This window comes from Aotus nancymaae, unplaced genomic scaffold, assembly GCF_030222135.1.
Source record: "Aotus nancymaae isolate 86718 unplaced genomic scaffold, 86718_ANA_hifiasm-v0.15.2.pri h1tg000029l, whole genome shotgun sequence".
Classification (NCBI taxonomy): domain Eukaryota; kingdom Metazoa; phylum Chordata; class Mammalia; order Primates; family Aotidae; genus Aotus; species Aotus nancymaae.
The window spans coordinates 18,663,069-18,679,477 of record NW_026988442.1 but is presented as its reverse complement, the minus strand read 5'-3'; the positions used below and the strand labels follow the sequence as shown (position 1 = coordinate 18,679,477).

Sequence of the window (16,409 nt, the reverse complement as noted above, 5' to 3'; positions counted from 1 at the left end):
ACCTAAATAACAATATTTAAACATTGTGAAATGAGCTGTTTTCAAAGGAAAGTAAATTTTAAAAAGAACTATTGAAATGTATTTCTAACTCTCAGGTACTATTCCTCAGTATGAGCTGAAACAACTGCAATTAAATGTAACACTCATCAAAATACATAATGCATGTGCCCTTTAAGATTTTCACTCAAAAAACAAACAAACAAGCAAAAAAAAAAGCCGGGCGCAGTGGCTCATGCCTACAATCTCAACACTTTGGGAGGCTGAAGTGGGTGGATCACCTGAGGTCGGGAGTTCGAGACCAGCCTGACCAACATGGAGAAACCCCGTCTCTACTAAAAATACAAAATTCACCAGGCATGGTGGCACATGCCTGTAATTCCAGCTACTCAAAAGGCTGAGCAAGAGAATCGCTTCAACCCAGGAGGTGGAGGTTGCAGTGAGCCGAGATCATGCCATTGCACTCCAGCCTGGGCAACAAGAGAGAAACTCCACTTCAAAAAAAAAAAAAAGGTTTTCACTCATAAGAAATTATATTATACACATACTACTACATGCTCACAAAGACATAAATACAAGCATACTCACTACAGAATTTGTTTATAAATTCAAACAGCCTAAATGATGATCAACAAAAAGTTTGGTTAAATCAGTTATAAAATACTCCAATAATGGAATAACTTGCAGTTAATAAGAAGAGGAAATATCTATTTGTACTGATATGGAATGATCTACAAGATATGTTAAGAAAAGGAAGTAAGATATAGAACAGTGTGAATAATAAACTAGCAATTGCATTTTTTTAATGGCAAACACATATCTATTTGTTTATGTGTAGACTCTTTAAACAAAACAAAACAAGAAGCCTCTGCCCCCAGAGAAGTTGACATGTTCTTACACTAAGGACAAGACACCAAGCAGAGATCAGGAGGCATTTACAAGACTGGGGCTAATCAGAAGTGAACATGGCAGATTTGCATCCAAGCTGGAGTCACTTTTGCCTACACAGCAGCCTACAGACAAGGGAACAGGTGCCTCGTAATGGTGTTGAGGAAGAGGCAATGATCTTTAAAGATTTGTTGCTGCTTTAGTTCCAACATCTGTTTGGTTTTGTTTTTTGAGATGGAGTCTCACTCTGTTGCCCAGGCTGGAGTGCAATGGCATGATCTTGGCTCACTGCACCCTCCACCGCCTGGGTTCAAGGATTCTCTTGCCTCAGCCTCCCAAGTAGCTGGGATTACAAGCATGTGCCACCACGTCCGGCTAATTTTTTGTATTTTTAGTAGAGACAGGGTTTCACCATGTTGGCCAAGCTGGTCTCGAACTCCTTGCCTCAAGTGATCTGCCTAACTCGGTCTCCAAAAATGCTATAGGATTATAGGCATGAGCCACTGCACCTGGCCTCCGACTTCTGTATTTAAAGCTACTTTTACTTTTTGTTTGAATGGGACAAGGGATGGTGTAAAGGTAAGTTTTTTTTTCCTTTTTCTAGATTTATCTTTAACATCCTATAAGATCTCAACTGTACTTGAACTCTGCTTTGCTTTATATCAATACCTTATACCCTTGTTCTTACCATTCTAATTTCATCAACATTTCTCAACTTCTTGTTGCTTTTTTTTTCCATTTGCTGTTTCATTTATGTTATCTTATAAGTACAGTTGGAAGACAAAGAATAGTCAAGAAAAGGCCGAAATTTAGATACTTGGGTAAACAATAAGTTCCGTTGTACTTGAGCATTTCCTACATGTCAGGTATCCTGCTAAATGCTCTGCATGAACGATCTAATCCAGTCCTCGTAACAGTCCTATGAGGTAGGTGCTACTATTAGTCCCACATCACAGATAAGGAAAAAAAGCTCAGATTGGGGAAATGAGGTCACACAGCACACAAATGGTGGAGCTTGAGTTCAAACCCTAAAGTCTAGCTCCAGAGTCCAGACACTTCAACATTGCTCAAACTGTGTCCCTCAGTGGTGAGAAAGCAAGAGTGAACCTATCATCCCATCTCCTGAGAGTCAAACTTGCTAACATTCACACGTAGTGAATGCCATGAGTCACTAGAGGAAGAAACCCGGAGACAGTCAGTTCACATGTGACTAAAATATTGGGAGACACATAAAACTCCAAGTAAGGCAATCTGGCTAAATTAAGAAGGCTGCTGTTTCCTATCTATTTGGAAAAAGAAGATATTAATAGAAGAGGAATTATCAGCACAGTCTAGACAAAAAAAAAACAAAACTCCCTGAGAATAAGAACTTGGCACTTTTGAACTGTCCACACCTGTAATCCCAGCACTTTGGGAGGCTGAGGCAGGAGAACTGCTTGATCCCAGGGGTTCGTGACCAGCCTGAGCAACACAAGAAGACACTGCCTCTTAAATAAATAAATAAATAAATAGAACATGGCACCTTTCACCCAGCACCGTCCAAGAGAAAGACAGAGACACAGGTGCTGGTGGCCGCACCTACTCGGGTCATTTCAGAGGCATCCTGTGGAGCAGGGAGAATTCACCCCTCATCAGGGATGTATGACATTTCTGTAACTTGCCTTGGCTCTGTACTTCCTGATTACAATTTGGCTTCCCGTGTGGACGTGCCAACAGGGAGAAAGTGTATACATCAACTGTGACCATCTGTCCTGGAGAACTATCGTTAACCATAAATGAACATGTTCTGAATGGATTCTAGTTTGCACTTTGGTCTGTTGTAGCTGAGCACACATCCATTTCATGAGCACTAATAAAATCGAGTGTCTGGAAGTGAACTTGGTTAGTAACCATACTAAAATCCCGTCACTGTCTCAGAGGAAGTCAGAGTATTAACTGGTTTCTTCAGCAGAAACAACTTCATGTTCCCAATTAAACTTGTTTAAAGAAATGTCTTTAAAAATAAAGCAAAAATTGGCCATATGTTGGTAACCTGCTATATAGAAATTAACTGCTATTTTATCTACTTTTCTGTATGTCTGAAATTGTCCATAATTGAAAGAAATGAAGGGGAGAAAATGTCATTCACAGTGCAACTGAAAAAATCTTAAGGACTTTTGCCGGCACAGTGGCTCACGCCTGTAATCCCAGCACTTTGGAAGGTCGATATGGGCGGATCATCTGAGGTCAGGAGTTCGAGACAAGCCTGACCAACATGGATAAACCCCGTCTCTACAAAAAAAAAAACAGGAAAATATATATATATATACACACACACACACATACATATATACACATACATATGTGTATGTTATGTGTATATATGTGTGTATATATAATATTAAGGACTTTCAAGATTTATAAGGTTAACTAAAAAATACATAATATGAAAAGTCATCCCTTAGGATAAAGGTTTCTCTGAGCTCACTGTGTTCTAGTAAGAGGAGGGCATCATTCCCTTCAGTGCTAAGTGTAAAGCTAAGCAGACACACGATTCAAGCCCATGGGTTGAACATGATTATTTGACGTACCTTGAACACTGGCAGCTTCTGCCTCTGCTGCTCTATGGAAAGGGAAGCGTAAGGGTTGTAAACAACTGTTGTCCCAGAGTTTTCAGCCAGACTTTGTCTCTCTTCAGAAATGCTTACACCTGGCCCCTCTGTACCTGCAGCAGAAATGTTTTTTCAGATTCTCTGACACAATGAACAGAAAAGGTGTTAAGGTTACAAATCTTCAAAGATGAAGGTATACAATAGAAACAATACTTTTTATCTCAAACTACTCAAAGGTATTCAACTTTAACTTTAGGAAAGCATCCAGAAAAGTGCCTACGAGGAACCAAAAATCTTCCCTAAAGGCTTCACCGCAGTGTCAAAAATAAACGAGATGGCAGTCCCCCGAGCTCCAAATTGCCCACTCAGAACTGTGTATTCCAGTGTACAGTGTCTTCAGTTCTGGCCCCATGTCCATGTGATTACTGAATTCTTAACAACAGTGAAAGAAACCCAGTGGGAATTAGCTGAGTTGAAAGGATGAATCCTGTTACTGTAGGATGGCAATAAGGCTGAGATGACAGAAACTGGGCACTCAAAGCAGCCATGGCTTTCTCCTTTCTCTCATCTTGGCACCTCTTGCAGGTTCCTTCCAGCCCCTTGGGCTGGCTACTCTACAGGAGCTGGAAACAAGGCTGCTGGCAGTGCCAGGGTCCACGCTTACAATCCTCTACCAACCATTCATTGCTCACCCAGCAAGGACCAGCAAGGATGGACCGAGGGCCCACTTTATGCCAGGCATTGCTCTAAGCACTAGAAACACTGCAGTGAACAATACAGATGCCAGCCCTACCCTCACAGAGCTCACTTGCTTTTTTAATTCTTCCTCTCAGTGGAAGGTAACTTAGTGAATTAAAGTGCTATGGAGAGAAATAAAGACACTGTAAGGGGGACAGGAAGTCCCAAGTATGTGTTGTAATGGGGGGCTGGGGAGGTTCTTTTATACTGGACAACCAGGGACTGACTTCTTCTCCCAGCTTAGGTCCAATTCCCACCCCAAGACAATCAACCATGGCCAGTGGAATGGGATGCAGTAAATGACAGTCCCCATTGGAACCATGGAGTCCACGGTTAGATGAGAAATGCTATTCCCAGAAACGGCCATGCTGGCAGATTAAACAAGAGATCTTCACCCCACCTTCTTGCTAAGAACAATGGCAAACTGGTGCTCAGAATGATGAAGAATAGGGAAGCCATATACCATCATGAAAACCTGCTGAAGGTTCAATACACTTTTAGCTCAAACAGAAAACTCAGGAGAAAAATGATTTTAAATTTTATGATCAGCTTCCGTAACTTTTCATGCTGATTTGCTGCTGTAACCTTAGGACAGAACCAGGATTAACAGGTAAATGACACAGGGTTCAAATTTCAACTCTAGGTAAGGAAGATACTTCTAAAAGGTAGCACTGTTCAGCACTGGAGTATGCTGCCTCGTGAATGAATAAAAATCCTCCCTAGAGCAAACCCATGCTATACAGCCTCCTGCTGGGGCACTACAGTGATAATAACCCATAACTATCATCTCCTAGGTCTTATGAACTCAGAATCTGTGATGCTATGTGAAGGCACAGGAGCTTTATAACAAGAATATTCAGCCCAGTGACTTATTTTTACACTTTTTACGGTTCTCAGATTGCTTCAAAAATCTGATAAAGGCTATGAACTCCCTCTCCTAAAAAACACACCAGACTTGGCCATGCTCAGTGACTCACACCTGTAATCCCAACACTTTGGGAGGCCGAGGAGGGCAGATCACCTGAGGTCGGGAGTTTGAGACCAGTCTGACCAACACGGTGAAACCCCGTCTCTACTAAAAATACAAAATTAGCTGGATGTGGTGCCACACACCTGTAATCCCAGCTACTCAGGAGGCTGAAGCAGAAGAATTGCTTGAACTCGGGAGGCGGAGGTTGCAGTGAGCCAAGATTGCGCCACTGCACTCCAGTCTAGGCAACAAGAGCAAAACTCCATCTCAAACACACACACACACACACACACACACACACACACACACACAGAATTTACCAGAATATAAAAATTCTGGGGGTCCATAGACCCCCTAGAGCTAAGTTTAGAATCACTGCTTTAGATTTCTGACCCTCTTCCATTTATTTCCAGGAACACAATTGTGTTTCAGAGGTTCAAGATTGCCAAAAATCAGGTAAGTGGGGCATTGTTACGTTGCTTTTGCCAAAATGTTGACCTTCCTCTCAACAAGATAAAAGATGGAACAGGACCTGGAAAAATGCCTGTGCTCAAAGAGGCAGGTTTCCTTTCCTTTCCTTTCTTCCCTTCTTGTCTCTGTATCTTAATAATTCCTTGTAACTGTTACCCAAGAAAACAAAGACAAATACCTTATCCTCTTCTGCTGTATTTTTGTCCTGAATTTCTCACCTTTTCAAATCATGTTTTAAACCTTCATAACCTCTCTGGAATATTTTAACATGTCTTTTGCACTACTGCATTCCTCCCTTGTATCTTTTTTTTTTTTTTTTTTTTGAGACCGTTTCACTCTTGTTGCCCAGGCTGGAGTGCAGTGGCGCGATCTCAGCTCACTGCAACCTCCGCCTCCCGGATTCAAGCAATTCTCCAGCCTCAGCCTCCTGAGTAGCTGGGATTACAGGCATGCACCACCAGGCCTGGCAAATTTTTGTATTTTTTTTTTTTTTGTAGTTTCAAAGTTTAAGGTCTTAGATTTGATACTTTTTTTTTTTTTTTAAAAGAGAAAAAGAGAGAGAATGCGGAGGAGGAAAAAGGAAGAGAAAGAGAGAGAGAGAATGGGGAGGAGGAAAAAGGAAAAGAAAGAGAGAGAGAGAATGGGAGTATTGCTTTCTTGCCCAGGCTAGAATGCAATTTAGTAATGGGTATTGAAAACCTCTTGTATACTGATAATTATACTTAATGATGTAGTCAGGAAGGAATAAGGGAAGAAGATAACAAACAAACAGCCAACCAATATTTCATTTAAACCTATGAAATGCTATGCGATTACTGAGGAGTGATTTACTTCCAATTGTATAGTCACTTTTGGAATAGGTGTGAGGTGGTAATGTATGTTTTGTGTATTTGAAGTGGAGAGTTCTATAAATGTTTATTAAGTTTACTTGTTCCGGGTCTGAGTTCAAGTCCTGAATATCCTTGTTAATTTTCTATCTCGTTGATCTATAGAATCGTTAGCTATTCTTGTTACATTGATCCTTTTACCATTATGTAATGTCCTTCTTTGCCTCTTTTGATCTTTGTTGCTTTAAAGTCTACTTTATCAGAGGCGAGAATTGCATCTCCTGCTTTTTGTTTATTTGTTTATTTTTACTCTCTGGTTGGTAAATCTTCCTCCTTCTCTTTGAGTCTTTGTGTATTGTTGCATGTAAGATGGGTCTGGATGCAGCATACCGATGGGTTTTGGCTTTTTATCCAATTGAAATATATATAAGTTTAATACTGGCGTTTGATGCTAGCTGGCTGTTTTACCCATTAGTTGATGTAAATTTTTCATTGTATTAATGTTCTTTGCTTTTTAATATATTTTTGGAAAGGCTGATATTGGTTGTTCCTTTATATGTATAGTGCTTCTTTCAGAAGCTCTTGTAAAGCAGGCCTGGTGGTGGTGAAGTCTCTAAGTACTTGTTTGTTCGCAAAAGATTTAATTTTTCCTTCGCTCATAAAGCTTAGTTTGGCTGGATAGGAAATTCTGGGTTGAAAGTTCTTTTCTTTAAGGATGTTAAATATTGGTCCCCACTCTTTTCTGGCTTGTAGGGTTTCTGCTGAGAGATCTGCTGTGAGTCTGATAGATTTCCCTTTGTGGGTAATCTGACCTTTCTCTCTGGCTGCCCTTAGTATTTTCTCCTTCATTTCAACCCTAATAAATCTGGCAATTATGTGCCTTGGGGTTGGTCTTCTTGAAGAATATCTTTGTGGTGTTCTCTGTATTACCTGGAGTTGAATATTACCCTGCCTTGCTAGGTTGGGAAAGTTTTCCTGAATGATATCCTGAAGAGTATTTTCCAACTTGGATTCATTCTCTTCGTCACATTCAGGTACACCTATCAAACGTAGATTAGGTCTTTTCACATAGTCCCATATTTCCTGGAGACTTTGCTCATTCCTTTTTATCCTTTTTTCTCCAATCTTGTCTTCTCGTTTCATTTCACTGAGCTGGTCCTCGACTTCTGATATCCTTTCTTCTGCTTGATCAATTCAACTGTTTAAGCTTGTGCATGCTTCGCGACGTTCTCGTGTTGTGCTTTTCAGCTCCATCAATTCACTTATATTCCTCTCTAAATTGTCCATTCTCGTTAGCATTTCGTCAAACCTTTTTTTAAGGTTCTTAGTTTCTTTGCATTGGGTTAGAACAAGTTCTTTTAATTCACAGAAGTTTCTCATCACCCACATTTTGAAACCTGCTTCTGTTATTGGAACACACTCGTTCTCCATTAAGCCTTGTTCCATTACTGATGAGGAATTGCGATCCCCTGTAGAGGGAGAGGCATTCTGATTTTGATTATTCTCTGACTATTTAGGCTGCTTTCTTCCCTTCATTATATATTTATCCATCTGTCATCTTTGTAATTACCGACTTTCTAACTAGGTCTCTGAGCGGACGTCCAACTTTTTGATTCCCAGCGCCGAAATCTGAGCAATCCACTGCGCCGGCCAAGACAGCGGTGTTAAGGTTGATGGTGCCTTTCTGCCCAGGAATCTCTGGACTCTGCACCAAGAACTACCGCTTTAAGGCGCCAGCAAAACCGCCGCGCCGGCCACAAGAGTCGCTCTGGTGACCCGTGGAGCTCCTCCGCTGGGAATCTCCTGGTCCGTGAGCTACAAATATTCGTCTGAAAGTGTGGCGTCCTCTCGTTCTCTGCGCTTTCACTGGGGGCTACGTGCCCGAGCTGCCAGTGATCAGTCATCTTGGATCAATTTTTGTATTTGTTTAGTAGAGATGGGGTTTCGTCATGTTGGTCAGGCTGGTCTTGAACTCCTGACCTCAGATGATCAGCCCACATTGACCTCTCAAAGTGCTGGGATTACAGGCGTGAGCCACTGTGCCCAGCTGAGCTCTTTTATAAGTATAGTGTGTCAGCTGATAAATAGTGTATCTTCTCATGAAAGACTTCCTGTAATCTACGGCCATACCACCCTGAACACACCTGATCTCGGAAGCTAAGCAGGGTTAGGCCTGGTTAGTACTTGGATGGGAGACCCCCTGGGAATACTGGGTGCTGTAGGCTTTTAAAAAAATAAAAATAGGCCAGGCGCAGTGGCTCACTTAGACACTGAAAGGCCTCTGTAACTATAGGCCTACAGTATATGCCTGGCCTTATATCCAGCTTCAACCACCTCCCTGACTTTCACCCTGCATTTCCCACAATCTACTTCACATTTGAATTTCCTCATTAAGAGTATTATTGCCATCACAGAGATACTGTTACTGTAATAAGATACTGTAAAGTTTTCATCATGCACATGTATTTACATTTTTATGTAAATGAAAGTGACTAACACTAAGCAAGGACCCAATAATTGTGTATTAAAGTTATTCCCATTAAAGTTATTCCCATTTTAACTAATGACAACACAATTTACCTAGACCAACGGTTCCCAAATTTTGATGCATGCTGGAATTCCTTAGAAACTTTAAAAAACACTGATGACTCACTCCTAGCCCTCCAAAATTCTAATTTATTGGTGTGGAGTGCAACTGGACGTCAGGGCTTTTCAGAGCTTCCCAAGTGATTCAACTATAAAGCAAACTTGAGAATCACTAACCCAGACAGTCACCCAACCCACAAATCAAGTCATTACTGACTTCATCTTCTCCCACATCTTCCTCTAAAATGTCTCTCCAACAGGACCCTACTCTAAGCTCCCAGGCCAGAATTGAGGTTTTTAACATCCATCCTGGATTTCGGTATACCTTCTCTAATTTCCTCCTCCATACACTGTCTATTCCACTGCCAGTGTTACCTTTCTAAAGTAAAACTGATTTGTCCCTGTTTAAAAACAATGAAGTTCAAATTTTTTATCTTGTCATGAAGACCTTTCGCAGTGAGCCCCCCTACCTACTTTCTAACTTCATCTCCTGTCATACCCGAAAACATACTCTAGCACTTCACCATCACACTGCTCAATTATTTTGGCTTTCTCGACATTCTAAAGGCACAAATCCCATTCTGCCTTTGTTCATGATGCGCCCTTTGCTTAGAGTTCCATACAAAACCTTATTCATCCTTTAATTTTCACTCCAAAAATACCACCTTAATGAAGTATCTCTTATCCACACATTCAACTTTCCCTCCCTCTTACATACTTCCATATAATTATAATAGTAACCTGTCTAGTGCTAAAAGCCTTTTGTATATTATTCTCATTTAATCCTCACAAGAATACTTTGGGTAGGTATTATAACCAATTTACAGATAGAGTTATTAAGACTTTGAGAACTTAAGTGACTAAACTTAATAAGACGTAGACAAGATGGGCACTGCAGTCTGACTCTAGAGCTCATCTTCTTTACCACCACCTTACTCTGCCTCATAGCCTCATAGTAAAATCTCTTCCAGAGGACATCTAACTTTATATTCAACTAAGAGAGAGAGGGCAACTTGAGAGCAGAACCCTGAGCATCTGTATTTATCTCCTGAACACAGGGTTAGGTTTTCAATAAATGTACCCTCAATGGATGAACTAAATAATAAAACAGAACTCTTAAAGTAATTCCATATTCTTTAACCAAAATAGTACCCTGGTCTGATTTCAAACAGTTCATTCAGGTCTTTATCATACCTAACACTTTCACCTGTTACTAAAAGCGTGAATAAATCAAAAGTATTCTTTACTTACACGTTCCTAGTTTTGGATGCAAATAAAACTCGGGATGGCTAACTGGCTGATGACTTGAAATGCTGAATCATAAAACTGTCAAGTGACAAACTACAAATTTTTAAAAAGCATTAACACATTTCTTGCTTGGGTTTCTCTCTCACATCACTTATATGCATGGTCAGAATTTCAGGGAACCACTGAAAAATTAAAAGCTTTACTTATATTACATTCTTCGTGTCATTTCATTTTTGCTGCAATATACTTTGCACATCCAGACCTGCAGGGGTGCAGGTGGTGGGAAAAAAATCAAACTGGTAGCTGTAATTTAAAAACTTTTGTTTTTTACAAGAAACTGATGGCAGAGAGGAAGTAATGCATCTAGTATGGTCTGGCATATATACATTCAATAAAAACCTGATTGATGAGTAAATATTGAGACAAATCAAAGCATTTTGTGATTGTGATTCGTGTTAGTCTGCAAGAGAGGGAGTGAGTCGCAGCCAATATGAAGGAGTGTTCCCTTTTCTAGTAGACATTCCGAGTAGACACAATTACACTAAAAGAAAATAACACACTTTCCCTTTTTTTGAGCACTTATTCTAAGTCTGACAACGAGTCGTGCTTGTCATTGAAGCCTACAGGATAAAAGTTATTGTTCTGCCCATTTTACAGGTAAAGAGGTCATGGCTCAGAGGCGTTAGGCGACTCGCCCAAGGTCACCCTACTACTACTAGGCAGAGATGAAAATCGAACCCCGACAGTATGACTCCATAACTTGGGCTTGCAAGCCCTGAGCAGCGAGCAGTATTGTCTGTCGGGCCCCAACCCAATCCCAGGGCGGTAACGAGACACGAGGGGGAGCCTTAGGATTCCCCATCTCGCGTGGTGGGCAAGACAAGCATCAGTAACGAAGACGACGAGGCCCGAGGAGGCTGGAAGACTTTAACAAGGTCACACAGATTTTCTGCCAAAGCTAGGGGAGCACCCCCGAATCCCTGGGACCACTGGGGCGCCTGAGCCACAGAGTCCACCCGCAGAGGCGGCAGCGCCCAGCTCGCCGAGGTCAGGCCTGCGAGCAGTTTGCAGGCCCCAGGGCGCCGGCTGCGGCGCCAAGACCGAAGTCAGGCCGCCGCATTTGACCAGCGTTCTACCAAAGGCCTTACCGGGTCGCCAGAACTTCACCGGTCCCACGAGTGCAGCCATGCTGGGGTAAAAGGTCACGAGGCAGGCTCCACCCCCTCGCCGCGCACGAGGCCCCCAGGGCCCGGGGGGCGTGGCCCCCGAAGAGCGGCTGCCCTGGCGGATCCGGCCGTGTGACGGCCACGCCCCCATGGCCACCGCCCCCGTCTAAACCACGTGATCCACTGCCGGGCCCCGGCGAGCGCTCCGGCCCCGCCCCCGAGCCCACATGATCCTGCTCAGCCATTTTGGAGAAAAGGGCGCGCTCCTCCGCCTCCCTCTTTAGCATGGTGGGTCGCTTCTCTAGGCGATCTTCTAGGAGCGTGGCGTGTCCTGGACGGACGGCGGCCGCACACTTAGGAAGGACCGACTTTGGGAGAGGGCTGCTGGCCCGAGAGTGGAACTTTGCACGCAGTGGGCGTTGAAGCAGTGCTTTTTGGATTAAATACGAAATATGATTATGTTACAAACTAGCCCAACTTGGCGACTTCTCTTTTAGTCTCATCTTCAGATTGAAGGATAATAGGAACTACCTCGTGGGCTGGATTTGTCAGTAAATATTGGGCGCCTGCTGTACGCCCAGGTACTGCGGCACAGTGCCCCCAAATAAAACAATGTGAAATGATATGGAAGTCTTCAGGGACCTTGAGGGCAATGGGGAAAAACGGAGACTGGGGGTGGGGTGGAGAGAATAGGTTGGAAGAAGAGACTAAAAGTGGGTAGATCAATTAAGGTGGTCCACTAACCCAGTGCTTCCTCCAGTTTGATGCCCTTGAGTCAAATGCTTGTTAAAAACACAGATTCAAGGCCTCAATCCAATTCTGAATGGATGTCCTGGGCCATGGCCTGGGAACCCGCATTTTAAGAAGCTCCTAAACTAAGGATTAACATACCTGGGAAAGATTACACTAATCCATCAGAGGAAGGTGAGGTCAAAGAAAAAAAAAATTACACTAATCCTAAGGAGCGCTAAGGAGGGGTGATGAGCTCAAGTGGAAGAAATAACTTTCTAGGTAGACAACTAATTGGGAGGAAGTGAGAGGCTTCAGAATCTATGCATTTTAAAAGCTGTGAAAATTCTCTATTCTTTGAAAGAAATGGCATGTTATGCAAGAGCAAGGGCTTTTGTGGACAATCAGTCCAGACTTGGAATCCTAATTTTGCCGTTTTCTAGCTCCTAGCTGTCATTTAATTTTGATTGTAAAATGATGTTTAAAGGGGTATTAAATGAGATAACATGTAAAGGAGGTAACAGTACAAAACATAGCAGGCATTCAATCAATGTTAGCGCTCATTTCCTCAACTCAGAGCAAATCCACCAGGGGTAAAAGTCTGAGTTTACCTGCATAGATTCATTCAACAAATAATCTCCTTTGATTTATTTTTATATTAATTAATATAGGGATTCAATACCCGTTAATCCCTCTGCCTAGAATTCTCCATCCATCCTTTGAATTATCCTAATCCTTTAAAGGACCAGCTCTAAATTATCTATCCAACTTAAGCATTCCCCTTGTAGCTTAAGAACCTGTATTCTCATTTTTGTGAGAAAACCTCTATAGTTGACTTGTAGTTTACCTGCCACAACTATTACACAGGGAACCTGTTGAGGACAAAGACCATGTCATATTCACATTCATAAGACCAGTAACAAGTGCCTATTGAGTAATGTATAGATGCTTTAGGCTTAGTTTTCATGATATTGATCCTTCCTTGTTTTGTTTTTGTCTTATTTTTACTAACAGCCCAAATATGGAAACCAAGGTTTATACATGAATATAAGGCAAAATGAAATAAATGCCACTTTTAAGATTATTTCATGGCCAGGCACCTGTAATCCCAGCACTTGTGGGATGCTGAGGCAGGCAGATCACGTGAAGTAAGAGTTTGAGACCAGCGTGGCCAACATGGCAAAACTCTGTCTCTACTAAAAATACAAAAAAATTAGCCGGGTGTGGTGGCAGTCACCTGTAATCCCTGTTACTTGGGAGGCTGACGAACAATTTGTTGAGACCATTCCTAGTTTGTGGAAATAAAACCACAACATCAACATGGAGTCTGGAATGAGGCTTGAAGTGCACACCATGACATACACACCTACTTCATGTAGGCCACACATTTATGATTTCCAATAGTAAAGACAGAGAAACCTGGTCAGATACACCATTCCTAATGTCCTTAAGATTAAAGCAAATCCAGATACAGAACAATTATTCCCCATGGTGGCATGTGCCTGTAGTCCTAGGTATTTCGAGGGCTGAGGTGGGAGGATGGCTTCAGCCTGGAAGGATGAGACTGTAGTAAGCAGTGATTGTACCATTGTACTCCAGCCTGGGTGATAAAGTGACACCCCAACTCCAACAAAATTATTCTGGGTACTAAGATAAGAGTTTCTGGCCAGGCGTGGCAGCTCAACGCTTGTAATCCCAGCTACTCGGAAGCTGAGGCTGGAGAATCACTTGAACCTGGGAGGCGGAGGTTGCGGTGAGCCGAGATCACGCCACCTTTAATATTATGATCCAATAATGCAGACATGGCCAATCTGTCTCTTCATCAACAGTAAGGTTTCATTATATGAGTAATAGATAAAATAGATAAATTATTTTATTTATTTTTTATATTTTTTGAGATGGAGTCTCACTCTGTTGCCCAGGCTGGAGTGTAGCAGCGTGATCTCTGCTCACTGCAACCTCTACCTAGCCTGAATTTCTTGTCTTGTAGAAAATGGAGGTACATGGAAGTTAAAAGGACTTGGTCAGAATCAATGAGCTAATTTAGTAAACTAGAGCTAAAACTAGAACTCAGGCTAATTCCCAGGCCAGTGTTTGTTCAACTACATGGGCCATTTAAAATCATTAGAGCTATGCTCTCCTAGAAGAAAATTAGTTCATCTCCCTCAGAAAGTTCTAAAAAGAATGGGCTAAAATAACTGCTCTAGGCCAGGTGCGGTGGCTCATGCCTGTAATCCCAGCACTTTGGGAGGCCGAGGCGGGTGGATCACGAGGTCAAGAGATCGAGACCATCCTGGTCAACGTGGTGAAACCCCGTCTCTACTAAAAGTACAAAAAATTAGCTGGGCAAGGTGGCGCGTGCCTGTAATTCCAGCTACTCAGGAGGCTGAGGCAGGAGAATTGCCTGAACCCAGGAAGCAGAGGTTGCAGTGAGCCGAGATTGCACCATTGCACTCCAGCCTGGGTAACAAGAGTGAAACTCTGTCTCAAAAAAAAAAATAAATAAATAACTGCTCTAAAATTAAAACTGTATTTCTTGAGATGGCATCCAGAATGTAGTTAGTTCATTGCCAACAATTCCATAAAAGTGTAATCATTTTGTTACATAAAGGTGTATTTTGCAATTTCCAAATGATAAGCTTTTCAGAAAGATAATGTTCCTCAAAGTCATGTTACAATATAGAAGTTTTTCCATGCCTATGATAAAGGGTATTTTTTGCTTTGAAATACTTCCAGACCAAACCTATTGACCATGTTCAGGAAGGCAAAGAATTTAGAGTTTTGATTTTTGTACCAGTTAAGAATTTTATGGATATAAGTGATAGAAAACCCAACCTAACCTCTCTTAAACAAAAATGGCTTAAACTAAAAAGTCCAGCTGGGCACAGTGGCTCACATCTGTAATCCCAGCACTTTGGGAGGCCAAGGCGGGTGGATCACCTAAGGTCAGGAGTTGGAGAACATGGTGAAACCCTGTCTCTACTAATAATCCAAAAAAAAATTAGCCGGGCATGGTGGCACACACCTGTAATCCCAGCTACTCAGGAGGCTGAGGTGGAGGTTGCAATGAGCTGAGATAGCGCCATCCCACTCCAGTCTGGGTGACGAACAAAACTCCAAAAAAAAAATATATATATATATATACACACACACACACACACATAAATGTATATACACACACACATATATGTATATGTGTGTGTGTATATATATTTTATATATATATATATATAAATTAAAAAACCAAGAGTAGTTCTGACTTGAGACGCAGCTGCATCAGGATAAGTATCACATAACCAGGATTCTTTCTGATCATAGTGGTCCACCTTCTACTGACTCAGGTGTAGTGTAGAACGAGGTGGCCCTGCCAGTTTTAGCCACCACATCCTCTTAAGCATTAAACCTCTTTCCAGAATTTCCTAGCAAAAGTATTCCTGACAGGTCATGTATCCATCCCTAAATCAATCACTCAGCCAGGGAATATAATGTACTAATTGACTTAGGCCTAGGTCCCACGTTCCACCTTCAGGGTCAGCTTAGGTCAGCTTCACCAGAATCACATGGACTGAGAGTTGGGAACAGAATAGTTCATCAGAGAGAAATCTAAGGGTGAGATGGCCAGCAGATGAATGACTGAATGAATGAAGCAAAAATAATAGATGTCCATTATAACCATCCATGTATCCACCTGCTACAACTGATAGATTCTTAAGAAAAACTCTGTAACTGCCCTATGGTTGCCACCAAGCTAGACGAGGCAGCCATCCCCAAAACTGAAAAGTGGCTGTCCTTTGCAGAATTGGTTTACTAAATTGCGTTATATCAGAATTTTCCCGAGAATCTAAGGTGTGGTCTTCCACAACTTGTTGTAACATACATAAACCTGTCTGGTTTGTTGGCTTGCACACAAATGATCACACAGGTATTCGCATAAGCAAAAGTGCTTACACAGCTTCAAAGATTTGGGTACAGAGTTGTGGAAAGATCCACTGGAAAGAATTTGGCAACCAGAGCAGCCTCTGTCTCTTTGGCCTGAGGGACACACAATTCAATGAAGTTGGGTGAATTGGGGACAGCCTTCTTAGGCAAGGTGCTTTCTATAGGATAACTATATACTTTATAGTTCAAACTGGGACACTTTTGAGAATAAAAGGAAGTGTTAACCAGAATGGGACCTGGGGATAAGAGGCATAAACTG

General features: G+C 42.0%; 1 protein-coding gene and 1 pseudogene across 4 annotated transcripts in view; one reads left to right on the top strand and one right to left on the bottom strand.

The window, feature by feature from the left end:
- DHX35 (DEAH-box helicase 35) overlaps positions 1 to 11,527 on the bottom strand; it is an 81,635-nt gene extending 70,108 nt beyond the window's left edge. For 3 of the 4 annotated variants that reach the window (XR_010344543.1, XM_064382434.1, XM_064382436.1), the window contains exons 1-2: positions 11,465 to 11,517; positions 3,456 to 3,589 (exon numbers count right to left, since the gene is read on the bottom strand). Coding sequence is in view for 3 of the 4 variants with exons in the window: in XM_064382434.1 (XP_064238504.1) it covers positions 3,456 to 3,589; positions 11,465 to 11,504 (174 nt within the window). In the remaining variant the exon portion in view is untranslated. Of the gene's footprint in view, positions 1 to 3,455; positions 3,590 to 11,464 lie in introns of all 4 variants that reach the window. The other variant, XM_064382435.1, reaches the window with a different exon arrangement.
- LOC135277070 (5S ribosomal RNA) lies at positions 8,599 to 8,707 on the top strand (annotated as a pseudogene).
- Positions 11,528 to 16,409: the final 4,882 nt, after the last annotated feature.